General features: G+C 44.1%; 1 protein-coding gene and 1 pseudogene across 1 annotated transcript; one reads left to right on the forward strand and one right to left on the reverse strand.

Annotated features, from left to right (window-relative positions):
• Positions 1–1,340: 1,340 nt before the first annotated feature.
• On the reverse strand, positions 1,341–22,538 carry prorsd1 (prolyl-tRNA synthetase domain containing 1). Its single transcript, XM_068045812.1, has 2 exons — positions 22,411–22,538; positions 1,341–2,478 (listed from the first exon to the last, which is right to left on the reverse strand). Exons 1-2 carry the CDS (start codon positions 22,492–22,494, stop codon positions 2,050–2,052), a joined length of 513 nt encoding a protein of 170 aa, XP_067901913.1. The 5' UTR covers positions 22,495–22,538; the 3' UTR covers positions 1,341–2,049.
• Positions 9,056–9,746, forward strand: LOC137376666 (elongation factor 1-alpha, oocyte form-like; annotated as a pseudogene).
• Positions 22,539–26,383: the final 3,845 nt, after the last annotated feature.

A 26,383-nucleotide genomic window follows, 5' to 3' on the forward strand; every position in this document is an offset into this window, starting at 1 on the left:
TGCACTGATGTGCTGGGCTGTGTCATCATTCAGGATGAAGATATTCGTGGAGCCGCCTCCTCCATTTAGTTGTTTAATTGTCCACCACCATTCACTATTAGATGCAGCAGGACTGCACAGCTTTGATGTGATCCGTTGGTTGTGCAGTCGCTTAGCTCTGTCTATAGCGTGCTGCTTCCACTGTTTAGCATGCATGTAGTCCTGTGTTGTAGCTTCACCAGGTTAGTACCTCATTTTTAGGTATATCTGGCACTACTCCTGGCATGCTCACCTACACTCTTCAATGAACCAGGCTTGGTCTCTTGGTTCCATGGTAATGGTAGAGTGAGGGAATGCTGGGCCATGAGGGTACAGATTGTGGAGTACAATCCTGTCACTGCTGATGGCCCTCTGCACCTCATGGATGCCCAGATTTCAGGTGCTAGATCTGATCTGAATCTATCCCATTTAGCACAGTGGTGGTGCCACACAACATGATGAAGGATGTCATCTGTGTGAAGATGGGATTTCGTCTCCATAAGTGGTCACTCCTACCAATACTGCCTGGCATTTGTGCAGCGCAAATGTTACTTACACCAGCGACAGGTACATTGGTGAGGACAAGGTCAAGTAGGTTTTTCCCTCGTTTTAGTTCTCTCACCACCTGCCACAAGTCCAGTCTGTCAGTGATGTTCTTTAGGAGTCAGCCAGCTCAGTCAGCAGTGATGCCCTTACCTCAGCACCTCTTCCAAGTGGTGTTCAACGTGGAGGGTACTGGTTCATCAGTTGAGGGAGGCTGCTTGGTGGTAATCAGCAGGAGGTTTCCTTGCCCATGTTTGACCTGATGCCATGAGACTTCATGGGGAAATGATATTTTAAAAAATCATATTTACTTGAAATATACTCCCAACCTAAGTGGACAAGTTGGTGCAACATTTCACCATAAAAATATGTTTCAAGAATGGAAACGACTAGGACATCTTTCTTGGCCCTGCCTGCCAATGTATATGGAACCAGAAGTCGAAGATGACCAAGAGAGCGCTGTATAGACAATGTCAAAAATGATGTGTCACAGAAAGTGATACAGGTAACAGGACCACCCAGGCTTGTTCAAAACTGACAGCAGTGGAGTGAATGCATTCGAATCAATCCTCACGCGGAGTTCACAAATGGGAATTTAGTAGTAGTAATAAAAAGTAATAAGTTCAGTTGTCTTAATTGCATTTTTAGCATTAAAAATGTATTTTTAGTTCTAGGTTACAAAACTAAAATAAGGCCACTTTTGAAGTGCTTTTAAACAAGGTCATTTCACCTCTGAAGAAGGGTCACTGACCTGAAACGTTAACTCTGCTTCTCTCTCCACAGATGCTGCCAGACCTGCTGAGTATTTCCAGCGTTTATTGTTTTTATTTCAGATTTCCAGCATCTGCAGTATTTTGCTTTCATTTCACTTCTGATACTTGGGTTTCAGTCTCCACTGAATACTGGCAATTTTCAATTCAATTTCAAATATAGGACCACAGCACAGAAATGTTCCTAAGGTGGCACCTAAAATTAATACTCTTACTCATAAAGCTCCAAGTTGGATATTGTGGAAAACAGAAAACTGTCAAACTGAAGCACTAGGAGGTTGGAGCAGGAGCAAATGTTTGGGAAAGAGTACAGACATATATTCTGCACCTAATTATATTTAATCTGACTTCAGACAGCTTGATACAAATGCTATATATCCAAAATCCCCATCACTAACATCTTCACTTGGCAAGGAAAAACTTGTGCTGTGAACATTTAAGTGGAAAAGGTAATAATCTTTCAAATACATTGTAAGCAATTCTCTCCATCCCATATATTTATACAATTGTTGGTAAAAGACATGATATAAGTAATCAATGCATCTGAGACTGTGGCACTCTTCCAGTAAAACAAAGATGAGAACCCATGCTAAAACTTTCCACATTTAGTGGAAGTATTTACTACAATGAATGTAATGGCAATTTCAAAAATGTTACTTGAAAAATTGGATACATCCAGCCAGCTGCAAGTCTGTTTATTTAAGCTTTTGCTTATATTTTAATCAAAGTTTAGAATTGTGGGTTCATGTCCTGTTTCCTTTACAAAGTGTAGGAAGTCTGCAGGCTTTATACCCATAGTGGCTGAATTAATCATGGGGTGAAAATAGATTCTTTCATGTCCTCCATCCACAAAGTTTGAATCCAACACAAATTTTACATTCCCTTGTTTATCACAAAACAAAGCAAGTGGTGTTGCACAACCTTGACCAACTTTTAATTTTTCCAGCATTGTCCCTTCATCTGCAAAGCGCAGATTTCCACTTCCAGAACCCAGCTTTTTTGCCAGATCATTCAAGTTGACTTGTCTGTTGTACAAGACTGTCACTAACCACAAGCATTTTTTCTTCTTATCTTTAAGAAACAAGTTCTTACTGTGTGCCCCTTTAAGGTGTTGTACATAAGGCATCATAGCTTCAACTGTGAACACCTAAAAAAAAAAGAACTTCTGAAGTTAAAAATAATTTAGGCTTTGTAGGACACAACATTCAATTCTCGAAAACAAATTGTTCTAGAAGTAAGTTGACTAACTATGGAGTAATATATGTATATATACATATATAGTTAAGAATCTTACGTCTGCATTCACTTCCTGTCAACTAATTTCCAATATAAAATTTTTATATCCATATTTATAATAGAAACTGACTAAATAAACTCGTCTTATTCCAGTGGAGGGGCTGGCAAAAGAGTGTAATTGCAGCATGACAAGTTTCCATTATAAATATGGACGTAGGAATTTATAAAAGGGACACATAAAAATAAGAACAGAATGTTGAACTTTTAAAGTTGGGACTGAATTATGTCTGCACACTCAAATCCAATCATCACCTGTCCTGAAATAAAAACAGAAAATTTTGGAAATGCTCAGCAGGTCTGGCAGCATCTGTGGAGAGAAAAACGTTAACTCTGTTTCTCTCTCCACAGATGCTGCCAGACCTGCTGAGTATTTCCAGCACTTTCTGTTTTTATTTCAGATTTCCAGCATCTGCAGTATTTTGCTTTATCACCTGTCCCGAACCCACTTCACCTGAAGCTTACACTTGCTCTAGAATCCCCTCATGCAATCCAGGAAGGTCAACCAATAATATATTACGATTCTTGTGCAGTCCCTTGAAAAGCCTTTTATCATTTCCTATGGAAATTCCACTGGAAAAAAATCTGTGCTTATCTGTTATGGTTCACTGCAATTCTGGTAGGTGATGATTGACGTGAATTTCCAATGTTAATCTCATCTCTGGTCCATCATGCTTCCCTGTACGACCACAACATGGTGCTATATTATCTATTATCTACAAATCACTCAAATTCTTTCTGAAAAAAAAATGATCACCACCATTTGTTCTCCGTGACTGAAATCTCTAATGCTTAAAATAAGCTTTTAATGCATAATATAGTGGTCATGTTAGTGGACTAATAATCTGGAGAATGAGAGTGCAAGTCCAGCATGGCAGTTTGAGAATTTGAATTCAATTTTTAAAAAACTAGAAACAAGGGGCTGAATTTTACCAGCCCCTCGACGGTGTGGGAGACAGTAAACTTCTGCGGGGAGAGGCCCGCTTCGACCCACGATGTCGAGAAGGGCCAGCCGCACATAATCGGCAGTGGGGGGATCTCGTTGCGGCCTCCCTCCCCCGCCCCGCCGCCTGTCGGTGTGCCCTTCCTCTCCATATGCAAATTAACAATAAGGTGTAAATGTACTTACCTGCAGGCAGCGGCCGATCTTACGGCTGCCATTTGTGCTCCACGCGCCTTCGGAACTTTGCACGGAGTTCCAAGGCGTGATCCTGGTGGAGGGGGGGGAATAAAATTTTCAGGGTGGGAGGGGGTGGAGCAGCGAGGAAATCAATTTTTATTGGATGTGGGGATAATGGGAAGGGGTTAAAGGCCAAATGTTAGTGGTTTGGTGGGGGGGAGGGGGGTAAGGTTCAGGTAGGGAAAAAGGCATATGTTAGTCATTTCGGGCATTGAAATGACCATTGGGGGGGTTGGGGAAGGGCCATCCAAATCTTTATTTTTTTAATAAAAATTTAAGAATGCTGCACCTTTAAAAATTAAAAGTAATTGTAAGGGTTCAAAGCCCTTTAAAAATGGTGCTGGACGCCGTTGCTGGGGACGCAGAGTCCGCCCCCTCTACATCATCGTGGGTGGCTGCTCTGCCCCCTCAATTTAAAAGAGCCCGTAATATTGCGGGGGCTCCTCCACGGCATTTCCGTGTCGGAAGGCCGCCGAATTGAAAGCGCACTGCCGTGCAGCGCAGCACGCTGATAAAATTTAGGGCAAGAGGTTGCTCAGTAGAAATCTCTATGATACTGTCAGATTGATGTAAAAACCCAACTGGTTCCCTTAATCTGCCATCCTTGCCTAGACTGGCCTAGAAATGACTCCAATCCCACACCAAAGCGGTTGATCCTTAACTACCCTCTGATGTGCCCTAGCATGTCATTCAGTTGTATCAAAACCATGACAAAGAATTGCATTAAAGACTGGCAAGGATCAGTTGGGCCAAATGCCTGGTTCTGTGCTGTAAATTTTATGTAATTGTGGTTCAAGAAGGTGGTCAACCACCACTTTCTCAGGGCAACTAAGAATGGACAATAAATGCCAGTTTTGCCAACAACACCAACATCATAAGAATGAGTTTAATAAGTACTATGATTTTGTGTCTTTTAGTACCTTCATTCATGCTTTTCCTTGAAGGCCTCAGCCTCTCCCAAAAGCCTGGGTTTAGACTTCAATGCTGACAGTGCAGTCCAAACAAACATACATACGAACATATGAATCAGGAACAGGAGTAGCCCACTCGGCCCCTCGAGCCTGCTCCGCTATTCAATAAGATCATGGCTGATCTGATTGTAACCTCGACTCTACATTCTGGCCTATCCCCGATAACCTTTCACCCCCTTGCTTATCAAGAATCTATCTACCTCTGCCTTAAAAATATTTAAAGACTCTGATTCCACTGCCTTTTGAAGAAGAGAGTTCCAAAGACTCACAACCCTCTGAGAGAAAAAAGCATGTGCTGTTGTTATGACTGAGGTTGGAGGAATGCACTGTCTTTCTCTAGTTCCACTTCTCCATGGGTCACAACATATATTTAAAAGTTTTACCCAGTTACCGATACGGCCAATTATATACTTTATCTGTTTTAGTTTCAGAATAAAATCCACCAACCAGGTTTTTTTAATAAACAACAAAAGTATTAATTTATTATAAAACAAGACTTATTCAATAAACCTGCAAAGCTTATGTCACAGGTTGAAATATGAAAGTTCCCTTATAAATTAACCCAACACACATGCGCACATAAACCAGTTAAAGAAAAAATGAAGATGTTTTCTCTGCAGAGAGCTCTTTCCAAAAAAAAGCAAAAAAAAACTTTGGCCGAATACTTGTTAATTCTTGAAGGAAAAGGATAATATATGGTATGTTTCCAGGTGGTCCCTTATGCTGGCATCCAAATACGCGTAGACGGTTGTCACTGGGATCTTTTTGGAGCAGTTCTTTTCAGGCCACGTCAAGAATTAGTCTGGCAGGCTTTCCAGGAGAATCACTGCATCAGGGGTTTCAGCTATCACACTGGATTCTCAGGGTTTCTCAAAGAGGTGGAAAAAGGATGAACTGGTTGCTTCTCTCTTAGCAGGCTTATCCCCAACTGAACCAAAACAATATCCAAAAACGAGAACAACTCCTGACCACCATAAATCTTGACATGTCACTTCTCCTGGTCATCAAGGCTCCTGCTGTTTAATTAGCTTAAGACATGTGAATTCCAGTAAGGGTTTGTTTTTACACAAAGTCCTTCCAGTGACTTTAAAAAAAAACAAAGTCCAGCATCTATGGAATCTATTCAGTCTTTCAAGTGAATCAATTTCTACAATTTTAAAACACAAGTCCTTCAAAAATATTTTAAAAATCTTTCTTTCTTTTCTTTTGGGCCTCCTTATCTCGAGAGACAATGGATACGCGCCTGGAGGTGGTCAGTGGTTTGTGAAGCAGCGCCTGGAGTGGCTATAATAACAATGTGTATACAATTTCCAAAGATGCTTCAGTGTCATTTAATTAGTTGAACTGCTACAATAATTTCTTTAGTTTCTAGCAGTTTCTTATCAGATGTTTTTCAAAGTTACTTGAAGAAATTCTAGAGGCCAAGTTTCAAAAACTTTCATTGGGTAAGGTTTATAGAGTGGTTTTTATTAAGCAGAGAGGCTGTGTGAGAGAGAAAAAAAATGACAGGCTGCTTATGCACCTGTTGTAGATTTTTTGAGTTCTAGACACTGTAGTAAGCATATTAATTTAACACAGACTTTCCTTATCCTAATTTGAGTTAAATTTTCAAAAGGAGTTGAATTTTGGAGAAAGAAAGCCTCTGCCACCTGTGTTGTTGAAATAAAATGTAAACTTCCCAATTACTGAAACATGTGCTTGGTAGAGGCATCGACAAACAGATAGAGAGGAGGGCTGATACAATTAGCAGAATGTTCGAGCCAAGTAGAGGCAGGTTCCGGTGCATGCGGGGAGTTAAATCCCCTAAAATTGACGACGGGTTGAGATTCTGACATCATCCTGCCCTCTTCTGCCTTTCCCCAGGGTGGATTCCGAGGCTAATGGGGAACCCCCTTGGGTCTGGCAGGAAAGCAATTGAGTCAATTAAAAAGGAAATTAAGAGCCTTTTTAATCCTGGATATCCTTCTTTCCCAATAGCGCACAGGTTCTAGGCCATGTCTACACCTCGCCAGGTTGGGGAAAGTGAGTGCACAGCGGGAACTCATTGTTGAGTGAAACTAACCTGATAGCAACAGTATAAAGGCTGAAATCAGCAAGCCTATGGCTAGCCACAGTGAAATGCTCGCGCTGACAGGAGCAGTTCTTTCAGCCTAAATTCACAGATCCCATTGGGAATAGCAACTTTGCACAACTTCTATTAAGTGCCTTGGATTCAACTGAGGGTAATTTCACCTTGTTGTCTGTGAGACTTCCCTGTAACATGGGAGCTATATATTCTGCAATTGCTTGGACCTCAGGAGGAGGTGCATCTTGCTCCAACTCAGCAGCCACATTGTCAGGAGCAGCAGCAGTAGCCTTCTCCACAGCCACATGCAGCTGATTAGAACAGAGGATATGGACACAGGGCTGCAACTGGGAGGAGGTGGTATCCTTAGCCCAGGGTCTCTAGGTCAAGGGTCAACTTCCTCGACTTCTCCAAACAATAGCACCTTAGAAGGCTGAGGTGCTTGCGGCAGTAATTGCAGACATATGCAATCTTCTGGAAGAAGACCTCCGCCCAAGAAGAACAGGCAGCTGCTTCCAGGGATCTGCCGCTGACATCTGTAGAAATTCGCAATCTGCAGCCCACAACTGCAACAGCTAGCTCACCGATGCTTTGTTTTTCAAGGTTTCCAACTACATTCACTTTGACACAAATGAGGACCGTCAAACCCAGATAGCTATCAGCTTTGCTTCCCTCGCAAGATTTCCACAGGTCTTGGGGTGATTGCCGCATGAGTGCAGTCTATCAAGGCACCATCATAACAGCCAGGTGTCTTAATTGAAAGGGGATCCACTCCCCTAATTGGCAGCTGGTCTGTAACCACTGCAAGACGATAACGGAAGTCTGCACCATATAGAACTGCCATGACTCTTGCATACTGCGGCAGTCTCATGTTCCACAGTGGTTGACTTCTTGGGTACAAGGGACACTCACTCAAGACCTGGCCAATCATTACAGTGAGGAACCCATCCACAGAGGCACAGGAGAGGTACAACAGGAGCCATGAGACAATCAGGGCGACAACAGAGCAAGCCACTGGTTTGCTCAAAATGAGGTTCTGCTGCCTTGACAGATCTGGAGGTGCTCTTCAATGAGCCCTAGCAAGGATCCCCAGGATTGCTGTGGTCAGCTATGCCTTGCACAATATGGAGCTGCAGACAGGACTGGAATTAGTGCAAGAGGAAAGTGGAGAGCACCCTGAATCCTCGGGGGAGGAGGAGCTTGATGTGCCTGCAGCTGCAGACCTGCCTGCCAGAGAAGCCCATGCCTACCTCATCCAGGCACCCTTCACTTGAGAAGTGTGCTTGCAGCATTGCAAGCTTTCCATCAAGACTCCTGTGCAAAACGCCCACCATCACAATGCCTCCTCCCTACAGTCACCCAGCGAGCAATTACAGTCACACCCTTTCCTCCTCATCAAGGTGGCTCATTCCATTCTCCGGAATGAAACTGACCAGGATCAGTGAGGGATGCAACAAAGTAGAGGCAATGAGTATTTCACATAAACTCATTTCTTCGTTTAAATAAATAGCGTCAGTGGAACAGTAACAATGTAATAAGCACCCAAGTGAATCCTTTTGTGCAACTAAGACCTTTTCCTCGTAAGCTTTCTATTACTTCTATGCGGTGGTACCTCTATGCTTTAGCAGAGCTAGAAGCAGGCTGCTCATTGCCCTGTTCTGACAAATAAGATGCCCATAGTGGATATTCTCTGGGTTTTGGAGCCAGTGAGAGCCTCACCAAAGACTGCCCCACCTGCACCTGTGCAGGGGCAGACTCAGGGCAGGATGCAGCATGTACAGCTCTGTCAGTAGGGAGGACGGCATGGGCCGAGAAGTGGGGTGCCTCGAGAAGAGCCCGCGCTGCCATTAGTCCTTTCTCCATCTTCTCTCCCTGGGTCCACCTGCACCTCCCCGCTAACCAAGAGCATGGGAGCACTTGGCTGCATGTGAGTGTGGCATTCAGCCACCAAGGTGATGCTTTGCTTGATCCTCTGTAAAATGGCAGCCAGAGTGTGCAGGCCATTGGTGTGGGCCAGCATGCACTCAGTGGCCTGCCACGTATGACCCTTCATGCAGGTAGCCACTCTTTCAACGCAGGTGGTCATCTGTGCAAATGGTGAGACATCATGGCACTCATGTTAGAGATGGACTCCTCCATTTTCTGTGCAAGGGTGCACACTGCCTCTGGAGATTCTGACAGAAGCACACACATTTCCCATTGCTTCTTTTAGAGTATGATCCCTGAGGCTCAGCATTTGTGTCCAGGCAAGCAGAGCTTGCAGTGTCCTGCATCCTCCAATGGAGAATCTCCATTGCTGTCCCTTTCTCCAGCACCTACAAACAAACTTCACTGTCGCCCTTTGCAGGATTTCTACAAGATTTGTGGTATTGGTAAAGTGCCAGTTGGTTGCATTGACACAGGAATGTTGAAGTCTAATTCATTGGTGAACTTTGCTCCCACTAATATTCTCACTGAAATGAAATCTGTGGAAATGCAAAACAAAGCCCTTCCTGATGATAATGTTGGTTTCAATGTGAAGAATGTTTCTGTTAAGGATATCCGTCATAGAAATGATGCAGGTGACAATAAAACTGATCCTCCAATGGAAGCTGCTTCCATTTTGCACAGGTTATTATCCTGAACCACCCTGGACAAATATGTGCTGGCTATGCCCCAGAACATGATTGTCATACTGCCCACATTGCCTGCAAGTTTAGTGAGTTGAGGAAGAAGATTAATCGTCATTCTGGTAAGAAGTTCGAAGATTACCCCAAATTTGTGAAGTCTGGGTTCCGCCATTGTAGGTATGATTCCAACCCATGTGTGTGGACAGCGTCTCAGAATATCCACCTCTTGGACGTTTTGCTGTCTGTGACATGAGACAAACTCTGATGAAACAGATAATAAGAAGGAATCTGCAGTGAAAACTACCAGGGCTACAAGTAAAATATTAAAGAAGCGAATAACACCGCTGAACTTGAGCATTCAGCAAGCACTCTTGAGACTGACACCATGAAAACATTTACTCCTGCTCAAGTGATCTACTCTTCAGCATGTGTCGCCCTGAGAAGCTGGACCCACGGAGGTGTGTGTATCTGCGCACGTGCAGGGCGCACAGGAGTCATGTGATGGTGTATCCTCAGACTGCTGGTCCCTCTCTGAAAACTCCTCGGGCTTCTCCCTCATCTCCTTCGTCAGCACCAGCAATGCACCTGTGGGAGCTGAAAGACGAGTTAGTGCTGAACGTAGGTAAATTTGGGTTTCAAGTTAGCATTGTGCAGATCATAACATTTAAAGTACTGGTGACATTGATTCAATATCAGTGACAGTTAAGTGCCACCCCCATCTCTTCATCAACAATAGCCTGTAAAGGTGCCACCCTGCCGGTCCCAGGGCTTCCTCCTACATTGCAGTCAGGGCGGCCATGGCTGTAGCTCCACCCCACAGTTCCCTGCCTCTCTCTGGAATTGTGCACTCTCTTCTCCTGCAATTAAAAAAGGCAGAGAGTTCGGAGTGAACTAATTGCTGAGGATGGAGGGTAAATATTTCAGGAGGGTTGTTGTGAGGAATGGGTGTGAGAGAGAAATATGATGAGGGTCAGTGATTTGAAATAGGGATTTGAGGAGGAGGCTGGAGATAAAGGAATGCATGCGACAGCAAGGTGTGTGTGTCAGAGAAGTGCTGTACAAGAGAATGCTAGGGAGGTGCTGGCTGTCAGCTGAGAGTTGCAGGACACGCAGCTTGCTGGACCTCATGAGGTCATTAAACCTTTCACAGCACTGGAGCCAGGTCCTCGGCACCACAGTCCAGCTGCTGACAGCCTCTGTGACTTGTAGCCACACCAGTTTGCTGAGGCTAGCTGGCCTCCTCCTGCCGTCCTCAGGGAAGATGATTTCTCTCCTGCCCTCACTGCGTCAATCACCACCTGGCGGGAAACTTTTTCATGTCTTCCATCCATTCTGCAGGTCTTGCTCCTTCTCACTGGTACCCTGTACGCTGCAATCACTGCTTCCATTGCAAGTCCTGCCAGGTCCCTGTGAATAGAGATCCTTCATTGCTTGGTTAGGTCCATTATCCCACCTGCCCTCTCTGATTGGTCAGGGAACCTGGAGGTGGGATAATAATTACATTGCTCTGAGAAAGAGCAACTGCAAGGCGTGCAAATCAGTGAGTCGGGTTCCTGACCCAAATACGGTCCCGCTGTTCCAGCAGGGACTAAGCTCACAAGATTCTGCTCAATATCCTTGAATTTGAGAGGAAACAAAGCTCCTTTTAGGGGAGATAAGAGAGGAAGGAAGCCGGTTGAGAGTGAGGATTAGGGGTCATCTGGTTTTTTGCCACTGACCTTCGATGGAGTGAGTGATGGAAGGTGAGGTAAGTGACAGTAGAGTAAGCAGGAAGGGAAGAGGTAGGAGTGGCAATGGGAGTGAGGCAGTGATAGAAAATAATGGGAGGGCAAAGGGATAGATTGGAAGTATATATATTCATATGGCTGGGGAAGCAGTTATAGTTCGATGTCAAGGTTAACAACCCATTCAATGACTTCAGCTGATGCAGTGTGAATGGTTGTGATGCCAACGAGAATGGATCTCTCAGGGCAAGAGTTCATTATGTGGGCAATGGTCTGACTTGGATGACCACAGTCACAATTTGGGCTGGTCCACCTGTTCCACTTCTGGAGCAAGTGGCCACATCTTCCATAGCCCGTCCTCAAGTGGTTAAGGGTTGTCCAGATTTTCTGTGGGAGGTTTAAACCTGGGACTTCACCGCTTGGGTCAGTTACCAGGTTGTGGTTGGTGATGTTAACAGTCAACCAGGAGGTGCGCCATCGAGAGGTGGAGCTGTTGTTTGTTTGTAGGGTGTGGAGTGTGTTCCAGTAGGGGCTACGAGATTTCAAGCAAATGAGTGGGTTAGAGGTCCTGTATCTGTGGGAGTGGTTCATCAATTGTCAGCCGGTGGTGTTCTTTGAGGAGAATGTTTTCCCTGTGGTCATCAGGAGATTCAAAGTGTGCTAGCACAGGAAGCCACTTGAGCTGTGTTCATCTCAATCTTCCAGAAATAATCCTCATGATTTCCCGGAGATGGAAATCTACCATGTTTGTGTGGCAGCTCCTGAGCCAGGTTGAGTGACCGTATTCTACTGTTAGGTAGACCAGGGAGAGTGAAGTAGTGCGTAATGTGTTGACTCTGCTGCCCCAGGTGGTACCTGCCAGATTCCTTATGAGAATCACTCTTGTCTGAACTTGGTTGCAATGTTCTGGAGGTGTTGTCAGTAGGTCAATGTACAGTCAAGAGTGATGCCAAGGCATTTTGGTGTTGGGTCATGGGTGAGTGGTGGGCCGCAGAACTGGCCAGTTCTTCCCTGGCCTTCGAGTTGTTCAGGTGAAAAGCTGAGATGACAGTCTTGGCAGCATTTGGTCAGAGTCTCCATTTTTTGCAGTAGGCTTCCAGAGAACATGAATCTTCAGTGTTATATAATTGCGAATTAATGCTGTCAAGAACGCATCCGAACTCTGGTCACCAGGCTCCTGGGCCGAGCAATGAGATCGGAAGTGAGGTAGCATAAGTGATGGGGCAGGAGGGGATTGTCTGGGGCTTCAGGCCACAGTTTCCCTACAACTTCAACAGGTAAATGCAGCCTGCAGTTCTTAGTGGTAACTTTCCCTGCCACACCATCCACCCTTAAGGAAAGAAAAAGACTGAGATGTGAACAGGGCAGATACAAGCAAAAAGAATTTAGGGAGAAAGAGGCAGAAAGTGAAAAAGAGACAAGCAGAAAAGGAGATACAGAGAAAACCAGCAACACAAAAGCAACAGAAATAGTAAGAGATTGTATTCTGTGACTGACTGTCTAATGCCACAGGAGATGAACTCGTTTAATTTAACCTTTTCAGTAGTAGTCAGTGTTTTATCAAGAACTGCATTGCTTAACATCCAACATTTAAAGGGAATTGTGCTGGGGGAGGAGGAAAGCTGTTCAATGTATTTACCCTCCGAAGGGTTACACAGTGATTTGTTTTAAACAGTTTTACTAACTGTGAGCAACTGGCTTTCAATCAGCTCTTCAGTGGAGCCTAACTGATGAGCACATGGTAGAAATTAGCATGCTCCCGCAATAGTAGATGTGGATAAAGATCACGGCTGGTTTTACTGTACAATACACAAATTTTGAGACTGTATTAAAAATAAAAGCGGCTGAAAATTGATCTTTAACTGCAGAATGGTGTGGTATAAGCCGAATAACTTGCATAGTACTGGAAAATATATCAACCCACGACAGTTAAAGTGAATCCTTAAGAAAGGACATGACAGCCGACTTGGGCAGAGATTCAATCACTTTTCCCAATTACAGCAAAAGCATGTCAAGCCAATTATAACATTTTTTATGTTGTTTATCGCAGACACTAGTTTGTCAGCCAAAAGACAGGCAGAATATAATCTCACCTTTTGCAGTGAGTTCTTCAATAGCTGACGAGATCTGTTTTTGCTCAGAATGAATATCTGCAGATTGATCAGTGGATCCCAGATAGACTTGATTTTTCAACTGCGACCTCATCAGCTGGTATTTATATTGAGTATCAGCAAGAAGGTGGGCCTCATATTTGGAGGTGCCTTCATGGATGGTTTTCCACCTGTTACGACCAGGTGAGAAAGGTGTCTAGGAGTCCCTCTCAGCCTTCACTTGGTCTTCCTGTAACAGGGTTTAATTTTAAACACACTGTGTTTTTAGCTCCCCCTTGGTGAATCTTTGTTCACTGCTTTCCAATTAAATGGCAAAGAAACCAGGACAAATAGGTTTTCTTAGGTTTAAAGATGAAAAGTTGAAATTTATTAAACTTGAACTTAAACTCCAATTTGGTTGACGGCTACAGATACACGATGCGCTCACGCTAGCATGCATACGTGATACACACATGCAAACAGAGACAGAAAAGAGAAGAAAAATAAAGTGGAAAAGTTTGAGGCAATATCTGAAGAGTTTTTATTATGGTTCTTCAAGCTCACTGTAGAGTCCTTGATTGCAGGCAGATCTTGCGTTTTGTTGGGGCTCAGTATTCTTCTTAAACCTTGTTTGCTGTAGGAGACTTTTCTCTCTTGGGGTTCATATATCTTCAGTGGATTCAGAGATGGGAGCAGACAGGAGAGATCTTCTCAATCCAGGAGCAAACAGTCTTTCTTTTCAAACTTTCTGTGGCTAGTTCAAAAAACCCTGGAACAGCCAGTCAGTCATGTGACCAGCTGGTCCAACCAGTCCTGGCCCCTGTGGATTGCATCACCCCAGCAGGCCCTGGAATGCGCTTCCCCACCCCTTCACTGTCCGATGAACAACATCCATTGTGGGTTGTTTGTCTACAGAAGCACCGTCTGTTAGTATACGCAAATACCTTTTCCAGCCATGGTTGATCTGTTCAACAAGTCATTTCCTCGCTCCAGCAACAGTTAAAAATCAATGTTCATATGACAAAACCAATGCAGAGGGCCTGCATGACACCTCCACACCCAGCAGAATGAAATGCAATTTGAGAAAAGCGCATTTCATTAAAAGGGTCAAGAGAAAATATAAGATACAGAAAAAAAACATGCATTTCTCTCATTCATTCATAAATCCTAACATTTATAACAGCCTGTCTTTTCTTGGTGCCAGTGCTGCTTTATTTGGCCCCTTTTTGGGATCCCAGTAAACATGTGGTTCTTTGGGGAAGTTTTTCTTCAGTTTGTCCATTTCCATGGCTGCCTAGGGTCTTTGAGATGGTTAGGTTTAATTAGCCCCGAGTTGGAAATTTTTTCCAGGAGAGTCAGCAGTGGGCGGGTCCATCCTGCACTCTCTTTTAGTGCTTTGCTGAGTCATACAAAGGCTTTCGACTTCAGGGGACGGGTGGTTTGCTTTTTTTTCTGACTGTGGGGAGGATTCTTTGCTAATCTCCCCTTTGTCCTCTGGAACACTCCTGCCTGCAGGTATTTATGCAGACTCTACTGCACTCCCCTGTGGCACTTCGACTAGGTGAGGCATCACCCTCACAGTTTCTATGCCCCCCTAGAGGTCTGTTTTTGTCTCTGCAGGTTCCTGTACATGCTGTTAGCAGCACTGGTGGGGTGCTTCTAGCGTCTGAATTTACATAGGAGGATGTGGGGTCTAACTTTTCACATTTTCCAGGGTTGGCTGACCGGACAGAAGGGGCTTTCATACGGGATTCCTCCTGGAGTTCCTTTAACCTGCCCTTTTGGTCACATTTTACCTTCCCTTTCTAACCTTTTGTCAGCCTTGTGCCTGCCTGTCCCCTTTTGTTCTCGGCAGGGGTCCCTTGCAGTTCATCAGCCCTCTGCTGCAGGGTCCTCCTAACACCGGTACAGGACTTAAGGGCGTAGGTTTCACTGTAGGTTGGGGTTTCCCCTCAACCTGGCACATGTGGCAACTCCTACAGTACTCCACCACATCTTATGCGGGCTTTGGTCTTTCGTATACCTCATGTACAGCCACTGCAATCTCATGGGGCATTCTTAATATTTCTCTCCGGTACCTCTGTGGCACCACTAACTGGTGAACTACTGTCCACTCCTTGCTCTCAGGTCTGTGAGGAGAACTCCATTTCCTCATCAGTACCTCATTCTTTAAATAGTAGCAATCAGGGACTCCATCTGCTTCACTTTCAGACTGGACAGCCTATGCTAACTCTCGCAATATTGGGTTGGCTCGCTGAGCCTCAGCTAGAGAAAATCCATTTAATTCATTCCCTGGGTCTCTTAACTTTCCAAAGAAAGTCTCAGACAGACCTTGTGGTCATTTGCCTGCAGTGCCAATGCAGTCTCTTCTGGGGGAGCTGGTTTGATCATTGCCTGATTCACTACTCATTCAGGGAAACTGCAGGGGTCTGTCTCCTGCCACTGCCCTGTCTCTCTGACCTCCTGCGGTCTTTATTTCACTACTGGGGGTGGGGGGGGGGCGGCTACCACCTTCACCCCAGCCAGATCATTACCCAGGAGCAGGCCAACCCTGTCCACAGGCAAACCAGGGACTATTCCTACAGTCACCAGTCCTGAAACTAGGTCACACTCCAGGTGCATGCAGTCTACAGGTACAGGCATACACTGCCCTCCAATACCATTCACCACCATTCTGGTGTTCACTGCACTCTCTGGGGGAAAGGACAGGCCTTTTCCCAGTGAAAGGGATCTAGTGGCCCCTGTATCCCTGAGAATTACTATGGGCTTGCTTGCCACATTCGAGGGGTATGGGGTTGCTTTCCCTTCAGACACAAGACCCAGATAACCTTCAGGAATCCTATTAGCTTTTCCTGCACTTGCTGTAGTAAGCTTCCAGGGTTGCACCCTTACTACAGTTAAAGCCACAGCTTGTTCAGGGTCCCGTCTTCCCTGAGCGGCTGTGCCCTGATTAACCCTACGGGTTTTCCCTTTAGATTCCAGCAGTCAGCTCTTAAATGCTTTGCTTTATGACAATGGAAGCACAGACGTCTCTGGGTCTCATTCCTGCTCCCAGCACCTTCCTGTTTGGCTATAGGAGGGCCCCATGTGTCTCCTGCTTTTCTTTTTCTCCCAGGACTGCTTGGGCTCCTATCACCTTCCCATCCTTTGTCCTTTTTGGATTTGTGGAGATGACTAGGAAATATTCTCCCTTGGGAGACCGACTTATAAATTAAAGCAAACTCATCGGTCAGAATGGCCACTTGCCGGGCTCTCGCAACCCGCTGCTCCTCTACATGGGTCTTTATGGAGAGTGGCAGAGAGTGTTTAAATTCCTCTAACAGAATTGCTTCTCTGAGATTCTCATAGCTGAGCTGTACTTTTAAGAGGCCTCAGCCACTGGTCAAAAGCCAGCTGCTTACTTCTTTCAAACTCCAGATAAGTTTGATTAGCTTGCTTCTTGAGGGTTCTAAACAATAGGCTTCAGGCACTAATTCATCTGCCCCGAGGATAGCGTTTTTTGTCAGTTCATAATTTGATGAACTCTCATCTGGCAAAATGGAATAAATCGTATGGGCTTTTCCAGTTAGCTTGCTTTGTAATAAAAGAGACCAGGTCTCAGCTGGCCATTTTAGCTGCCTTGGCAGTTTCTCAAAGGACACGAAAAATTCTTCTCCATCTTCCAGTAAGGCTAAGAGGAAGAGCAGGCAGGGAGATGTTGCTGAGCACAGCGGGACTGGTGGTCTGAAGTGCATTTGTTTCAATGCAAGAAGTATAACAGGTAAGGCCGATGAACTTAGAGCTTGGATTAGTACTTGGAACTATGATGTTGTTGCTATTACAGAGACTTGGTTGAGGGAAGGACAGGATTGGCAGCTAAATGTTCAGGGATTTAGAAGCTTCAGGCGGGATAGAGGGGGATGTAAAAGGGGTGGGGGAGTTGCATTACTGATTAAGGAGAATATCACAGCTGTACTGCGGGAGGACACCTTGGAGGGGTCATGCAGCGAGGCAATATAGGTAGAGCTCAGGAATAGGAAGGGTGCAGTCACGATGTTGGGGGTTTACTACAGGCCTCCCAACAGCCAGCGGGAGGTAGAGGAGCAGATATGTAGACAGATTTTGGAAAGATGTAAAGGTAACAGGGTTGCAGTGGTGGGTGGTTTTAGCTTCCCCTATATTGACTGGGACTCACTTAGTGCTAGGGGCTTGGATGGAGCAGAATTTGTAAGGAGCATCCAGGAGGGCTTCTTGAAACAATATGTAGATAGTCCAACTAGGGATTGAGCCGTACTGGACCTGGTATTGGGGAATGAGCCTGGCCAGGTGGTCGAAGTTTCAGTGGGGGAGCATTTTGGGAACAGTGACCATAATTCCATAAGTTTTAAGGTACTTGTGGATAAGGATAAGAGTAGTCCTTGGGTGAAGGTGCTAAATTGGGGGAAGGCTAATTATAACAATATTAGACAGGAACTGAAGAATTTAGATTGGGGGCGGCTGTTTGAGGGTAAATCAACATCTGACATGTGGAAGTCTTTCAAACTTCAGTTGATTAGAATCCAGGACCGGCATGTTCCTGTGAGGAAGAAGGATAAGTTTGGCAAGTTTCGGGAACCTTGGATAACGAGGGATATTGTGAGCCTAATCAAAGAGAAAAAGGAAGCATTCGTAAGGGCTAGAAGGCTGGGAACAGATGCAGCCCTTGAGGAATATAAAGAAAGTAGGAAGGAACTTAAGCAAGGAGTCAGGAGGGCTAAAAGGGGTCATGAAAAGTCATTGGCATACAGGATTAAGGAGAATCCCAAGGCTTTTTATACGTATATAAAGAGCAAAAGGATAACCAGGTAAAGGGTTGACCCACTCAAGGACAGAGCAGGGAATCTATGTGTGGAGCCAGAAGAAATGGGCGAGGTACTAAATGAGTACTTTGCATCAGTATTCACCAAAGAGAAGGACTTGGTGGATGATGAGTCTAGGGAAGGTAGGGTAGATAGTCTGGGTCATGTCGTTATCAAAAAGGAGGAGGTGTTGGGTGTCTTGCAAAGTATTAAGGTAAATAAGTCCCCAGGGCCTGATGGGATCTACCCCAGAATACTGAGGGAGGCAAGGGAAGAAATTGCTGGGGCCTTGACAGAAATCTTTGTATCCTCATTGGCTACAGGTGAGGTCCCAGAGGACTGGAGAATAGCCAATGTTGTTCCTTTGTTTAAGAAGGGTAGCAAGGATAATCCAGGAAACTATAGGCCGGTGAGCCTTACGTCAGTGGTAGGGAAATTATTAGAGAGGATTCTTCGGGACAGGATTTACTCCCATTTGGAAACAAATCAACTTATTAGCGAGAGGCAGCATGGTTTTGTGAAGGGGAGGTCGTGTCTCACTAACTTGATTGAGTTTTTTGAGGAAGTGACGAAGATGATTGATGAAGGAAGGGCAGTGGATGTTGTCTATATGGACTTCAGTAAAGCCTTTGACAAGGTCCCTCATGGCAGACTGGTACAAAAGGTGAAGTCACACGGGATCAGAGGTGAGCTGGCAAGATGGATACAGAACTGGCTCGGTCACAGAAGACAGAGGGTAGCAGTGGAAGGGTGCTTTTCTGAATGGAGGGCTGTAACTAGTGGTGTTCTGCAGGGTTCAGTGCTGAGACCTTTGCTGTTTGTATTATATATAAATGATTTGGAGGAAAATGTAGCTGGTCTGATTGGTACGTTTGCGGACGACACAAAGGTTGGTGGAGTTGCGGATAGAGATGAGGATTGTCAGAGGATACAGCAGGATATAGATCGGTTGGAGACTTGGGCGGAGAAATGGCAGATGGAGTTTAATCCGGACAAATATGAGGTAATGCATTTTGGAAGATCTAATACAGGTGGGAAGTATGCAGTAAACGGCAGAACCCTTAGGAGTATTGACAGGCAGAGAGATCTGGCCGTACAGGTCCACAGATCACTGAAAGTGGCAACGCAGGTGGATAAGGTAGTCAAGAAGGCATACGGAATGCTTGCCTTCATTGGTCGGGGCTCAGAGTATAAAAATTGGCAAGTCATGCTGCAGCTGTATAGAACCTTAGTTAGGCCACACTTGGAATGTTGCATGCAATTCTGGTCGCCACACTACCAGAAGGACATGGAGGCTTTGGAGAGGGTACAGAAGAGGTTTACCAGGATGTTGCCTGGTCTGGAGGGCATTAGCTATGAGGAGAGGTTGGATAAACTCGGATTGTTTTCACTGGAACGACGGAGGTGGAGGGGCGACATGATAGAGGTTTACAAAGTTATGAGTGGCATGGACAGAGTGGATAGTCAGAAGCTTTTTCCCAGGGTGGAAGAGTCAGTTACTAGGAGACATAGGTTTAAGGTGCAAGGGGCAAAGTTTAGAGGGGATGTGCAAGGCAAGTTCTTTACACAGAAGGTGGTGAGTGCCTGGAACTTGCTGCCGGAGGAGGTGGTGGAAGCAGGTACGATAGCGACATGAATAGGATGGGAATAGAGGGGTACGGTCCCCGGTAGTGCAGAAGGTTTTAGTTTAGACAGGCATCAAGATCAGCACAGGCTTGGAGGGCCGAATGGCCTGTTCCTGTGCTGTTCTTTGTTCCTCATTGAATTTTGGGATTAGTTGAGCTAGTTTTAACAATTTTGTACCCAGCTCTGAATTATGCTCCTCCATATTGGCCATGCTTTCACTGGGGTTACTCTGTCGCCCCCTAGTGAACTCAAGCTGCTTCAGCTCTCTTCGCATTCCTTCCAGAATATTACTTTTCTCTCTCCTCTCTCTCTCTCGTTCCTTCTTCTTTCTTTATTTCTCTTCACGTTCCTTCTGACAGGCTCTCTCTTTCTCCCTCTCCTGTCTCTCTTTCTCTTACCCTTTCCCTATCTTCTAATTCAAGTTTCCTTTTTTCCAATTGTATCTTTGCCAGCAGTACCCTGTCTGCTTCTAACCCTGTTTCTGCTTCAGATTCAAGGGAAAAATGGTTAGCCTCTAGCCTTAGGAGTTCAGACTTCCTGGCCTTGCCACGTACAGTGATCCCACACTGCTCCGCCATTTTTCTCAACTCCTCCACAGACACTGCTTTTAACTTATCCCAAGTTACTTCACCCTGGCTTAGGGAGCTACTAGGTTCAATCACAGACATGTTCGTATTCAAGCACACACAACCACAAGAAAACCTGTATTGAAATCTTGCTCTTTTTTGATTGGGAACAATTTGGTTTCCCACTTGCAATTTCTCTCATTTATCTGTGGGTAAAATCCAGGATGGTAGCCCCCAAATTTCTGTTACGACCAGGTGAAAAAGGTGTCTTGGGGTCCCTCTCAGCCTTCACCTGGTCTTACCGTAACAGCGTTTAATTTTAAACACAGTTTAAAGCAGTTCTGAAGAAAGGTTAATGACCTGTAACGTTAACTCTGCTTCTCTCTCCACAGATGCTGCCAGACCTGCTGAGTATTTCCAGCGTTTCTTGTTTTTATTTAATTTTAAACACAGTGTTTTTAGCTCCCACTTGGTGAATCCTTGTTCACTGCTTTCCAATTAAATGGCAAAGAAACCAGCACAAACAGGTTTTCTTAAGTTTAAAGAAGAAAAGTTGAAATTTATTAAACTTAAACTCTAATTCGGTTAACACCTATGGAAACACGATGCGCCCACGCTAGCATGCATATGTGATACACACATGCAAATAGAGACAGAAAAAAGAAGAAAAATAAAGTGGCAAGGTTTGAGGCAATATCTGAAGAGTTTTTGTTACGGTTCTTCAAGCTCACTGTGGAGTCCTTGATTGTAGGTAGATCTTGCTTTTCATTCGGGGCCCAGTTTTCTTCTTAAACCTTGTTCGCTGTAGGAGACTTTTCTCTCTTGGGGTTTATGTGTCTTCAGTGGATTCAGAGGCTTGTGAGAAAGAGATGGGAGCAGACAGGAGAGATCGTCTGAGTCCAGCAGCAAACAGTCTTTCTTTTCAAACTTTCTGTGGCGAGTTCAAAAAACCCTAGAACAGCCAGTTAGTCATGTGACCAGCTGGTCCAACCAGTCCTGGCCCTTGTGGATTGCATCACCCCAGCAGGCCCTGGAATGTGCTTCCCCACCCCCTCACTGTCCGGTGATCAACATCCATTGTGGGTTGAATGTTTCAGAGAATGGTCCTTTGTCTGCACAAGCACCATCTGTTAGTATATGCAAATATTTTTTCCAGTCACGGCTGAGCTGTTCAACAAGTCATCTCCTCGCTCCAGCAACAGTTAAAAATCAATGTTCATATGACAAAACCAATGTGCCTCATTCTTGGCAGGTGGGAGCCTGCATGACACACCATGCTTTCTTATTTTGATGTTGATTTTTCACTGTTTCAGTGTCACTTTAAAGTGACAGCAGGAAATTATTTCAAGTTCCTATACAAAATACAACCTTGTCATATTGGAAAGTTTGTTTAATAATTGGTTATCTGCTTTTAAGGAACATCACATACCCTCATGCATTCTTTGGCTGGTGGCATTCAGGAATCGGTGCTAAAAAACACACGTGAAATAGAGCACATAATAATATACATTATGACATCTCTGTTAAACCCAATCAGTTTTTCTTATTCCAGTTGATAACATAACTTCATTCAATGTATTACAAAGTATTAACTGCACAGAAACAGGCCATTTGATCCAACATGTTCATATCGTGTTTATGCTGCACACAGTCTCTTCCTATCCTTCTTGATCTAACCCCATCAACACGTCCTTCTACTTCTTTCTCCCTCATCTACCTTCCCCTTAAATGCATCTATGCTATTCACCTCAACTACTCCTTGTAGCAGCAAGTTCCACATTCTAAACACTCTCTGGGCAAAAAAGTTTCTCCTGAATTAAATATCTCATTGTGTTAACAAAAACAACTGCATATTTCTGAACAGCATGGACTCCATGAAAAAGCGTTTCAACAGCTTTCAGTGCACCCCACTTCATCTGATTTTTACTAAGTTTCAGACACCCTCGATGGTGCTGACACTGAGGATGGGATGCGCCCCTCACTCTGACCCAGCCAGCGGACCGAGTGCCGGAGCGACGGCTCATTCGCCGCTTCAGTTCAGGCGGCGTTTGCAGAAGCAGAAGCTCCAGCTGTCGTTCAGCCAGTGCTCGTGTTCCGGGACCGAGCGTACTCCTGTTCCCCAACATGAAGTCGCTCACCTCGGGATGTTCCTCACATACAGTCTCGATGTTCAGCCCTTTCAGATAATCTTCCAGCTCTTTGCGCAAATCAGCCGAAGCCATTTCCTGCTGTTCTTGTTTGTTCCGTCTGCAACGAAATACCACGTCTCAGCTGCACTGCCTAGTCACACCCTGTAGGATCGCTCTTCTCTGTTGTACCAAAAGCCTTTATTTAGGCCTTGAGATCTATGGTTCCATAATTCAATTTAATGCTGTCATCCCAATGAATAGTATTTAAAAGAAAAACAAAAGCACTGGAAACACAGTAAGATGTGGAGGGAACAGAAAAGTTAACATCTCAGGCATAGACCTTAGGTATGGGCAGGTAGGATTCATCCTTCAACCATGAAGGTTCAATAAGGAGCCATAGTGGCATGTGCTACTTCAAAACAGGCACAAGGCTAGCTCTGAACAACAGTGTTTCTTTTTACACAGTTTTTTCTCCCAATATCTATTCACCACTTCTTCCTAATACTTCCAGGTAAAACCAGGCTTCCACCCCAAATTGCAAACTCCTATAATGCTGAAACTGCTTTACTTGGAGCACAAACATCACACATAACTTGCTGCAGCGGGGCATCTAGCATCATCTGCCATTGATCAGGCTTGTTCTTGTACCCTTATCATCTAAAAATGTTTTCTAGCAATGTTACTGAAAGTGCAAGCTGATAATGCTGCAACGAGTGAACAGGGCATACCAAAAAAAAGCGTATCTCTTAACCAATCAGAATTTATGGGAATCAACAATGGCAGGACTGAGAAGGAGGGTGAATTAAAGGTGAATATAATGTCAAATTAGGTCCGGAAAGAGAAAGAGCAAGAAAAAAAGATTGGATTGAGAGAAAAAAGACATAGTAAATGTAAATTTAAAACTAGATCATTTTAAAATCTCCAAAAAAATTCAAACTCTGAAGGAATTGTAATACCACTTACAATAGTTAATAGTTAATTTTCAATGTCAGACGTTGATTGTTAAAAGGGTACTTATACTACTAATTACAAGCCCTAAATATCTGCAGCGGGTTTAATTATAATCTAGCACACAAATATAGCAATTTAATGGCAATTCATTGCATGTCAGTGGTGAGGCAGACAGTGAATTAAGATTTACAGGACGCTAACAGCAGATCAACGAATCTCAGACAGCAACTCTTGGATATTTGCATTTAACTGCACATCTGCTTCTTGCTTGAAGTCGCTGTGCTATTTATGCATAACTAACAGGTTTGCGCCATTAGCCTCACCATTATTTTGGCAACAGATTCTGGCCCAATTTATGAGCTGTGAGAAGAAATATGAATAAGTTCTGCCATTTCTTCAGCCCATCCACTTCCGTACTGATACCAGAAGAGGAGAAAAGTAGGTGGGAGAATGTCAGTTCTGCTATCTGACCTACCCACAGAAAGTATGTCTGCATACATATATATAAAACAATACAGCAGAAGTCGAGTCCACTGTGCTGTTTCCCCAATTCCATTCAATCCCAGAATGACTGATTGCCAGTAGGAAGCCTGCAAGTTTAAAATGAGCATGTATTTGAAAGTCTGACAGTTTTCAGGCCTATCAGACAGCCCATTCCCCCCACTAATGGAGATGCAAGGCATGCTGAAATTCTTGGCACTACATTGAGCAGGTGCTCAGAGAACATCATTAATGGCATGGGCGCTTGCCTCCTTTATGACAATGACCTGATCCCTGGGATTTGGGGACAGGATCAGCATCAGGACTAGTTAGTGGTCAGAATTCCCATCACAACACATTCCAATGGCACAGAGGCTCCTCAGGAACTGTGGGGCTACCAGAAAACCACAATCCTATCCAGTTTTAGATCAATACATTACACCTCTTGCTCTTAAATTTGTACATCCATTATTATTTGTTGCGGTTTTCAGAGCAGCAGTGGACAAGACTTTGATTCTTTCATAAAAGCAAAATACTGTACATGCTGGAAAACTGAAATAAAATCAGGAAATGCTGAAAATACTCAGCAGGTCAGGCAGCATCTGTGGAGAGAAAAACAGGGTTAACATCAGAAAGGTCACTGACCTGAAACATTAACTCTGTTTCTCTCTCCACAGATGCTGCCTGACTGTGATTCCTTCCGTTAAGTTGGGTGCTAGTGACAGATCATTTTGGATAGACTCCTGTCAAATGTTACTAAATTAATGGACATGGTTCGGCTAATCCCCTACACAATCAATACAAAGTCACCACGTTTATTTCTTGAGGGAATGTTTATTTTGGTTCAACTGGAATATCTGGAACTTTTGAGATGAGTAAATTTTCTCCCACTGTTTAGTCTGAATGGAAATCTTTCCCTTCTACCAGGCACTTGTCTTGGATCTTGAATTGTCATCTCTTTTGACCAAATCAAAAGACCCATATACATATTGTTATGTTTACACCGGGTTGCAGGATATATTATATATATCTGATTTATCTCAAAGCAATGCAGATATCACTCTTGTATTAAATTACCAACTGGTTTATTTACAGCACTTTAAAATATCGCTACATTACAAGATCTCAGCACAATGTCTTCTCAGAACAGTCTGTCTTTTTTGGTTTCAACTTCAAACTCTTCAGCTCCACCCATAGGCTTAAGCAATCAAACATAGTGAACACTGATCAATGGACAGACTAATACAATCAGATCCAGATTAATCAAACACTACACGTTTCCCCCTTTTAACGAAAGGCATTACTTTTGAATTAAAGTATTCTAAACAACAAGCATATATACATCGAGTTATTTCTTAGTGTTCAACTTGTCTGTTTTCTCAGAAATAGTCTTTGAGATAGGAAAGTCTCTTAGGTCTGTGATTAGATTTATGAATTTGAGGTCGGAGATCTGTTTGATCAGCTTGATGAGGCAGATGATCAAAATCACTCAAAGGAAAAGGAAATGTAACCTCATAACCACTATCCTTAAAATATCCTGGTCTGCTCCCTATCAAACGCTTCATATTCCACTTGCTGTTGTCATCATCCAACAGATAAGCACTGGTACCTAGCAAACGTTTAATCTGCTTTGGACCTGATACTGATGAAACAAGTTTGTGGTCATGATTTGGCTATTTGATTTGAATCCAATCTCCAACTTTAAACTGTGGATCCCTTGCGCCTGTACGTTTGTCAAAGTATGCTTTTGTTTTACCTTGTTGCTTTGCGATTTCATCTGCTTTCGCTCTGACATTCTCGTTAACAGGTAGTGATGGCTTAAGAATGGTCAGTGGCATGCGAAAGTTCGGCTGGTGTCTTGCCGGTCAGAGACTTTAAGCCTCTACACACAAAGTGTGTAGACTTTACTCCAACTGCTGTCACTCTGTAACCTAGAAAATCAATCTCGGGTGCTGCATATGTGCATTTGTCCTTGTTGAGCATCAAATTGTGTTCTGCAAGTCGAGTGAGCGCTACTGATAAGCGTTGATCATGTTCAGCTTTGTCCCTTCTGTGGAAAACGACATCATCAAGTAGGTTGAGCATCCCCTCAACATCTGACAAGATTGAAGAAATGATCTTCTGAAATGCGCTAGGTGCTGAACTTAGTCTGTAGGGCATTCTGCGGTACTGAAACACACCTTCATGAGTGACAAAAGCTGTAAGATATCGGCTTTGTTCTGCTAGAGGTATCTGAAGAGAACTCATCGTAGATCAACCTTTGTGAAGACTGTGGAGTCATGAAATGATCTGACAGTTCTTGAATTGTAGGAAGTGGATACTTATTTAGTATGATAGTTTTCTTGACTGCCTTTAGGTCAATGCATAGTCTTAGTTCACCACTTTTTCATTGTGCAATGACTAGATTTGATATCCACAGCAATGAGTCAGTTTGTTCAATGATACCGTCTGCTTCCAGTCATTTCAGCTCCTGTGACACTTCAGCACGGATTGCAAATGGCAACCATCTCAAATTTTGGGAAAATGGTCAAATTGATGTGTCAATGCGAGC

The sequence above is a fragment of the Heterodontus francisci genome, chromosome 13 (genome assembly GCF_036365525.1).
Source record: "Heterodontus francisci isolate sHetFra1 chromosome 13, sHetFra1.hap1, whole genome shotgun sequence".
In the NCBI taxonomy this organism is placed as follows: Eukaryota; Metazoa; Chordata; class Chondrichthyes; order Heterodontiformes; family Heterodontidae; genus Heterodontus; species Heterodontus francisci.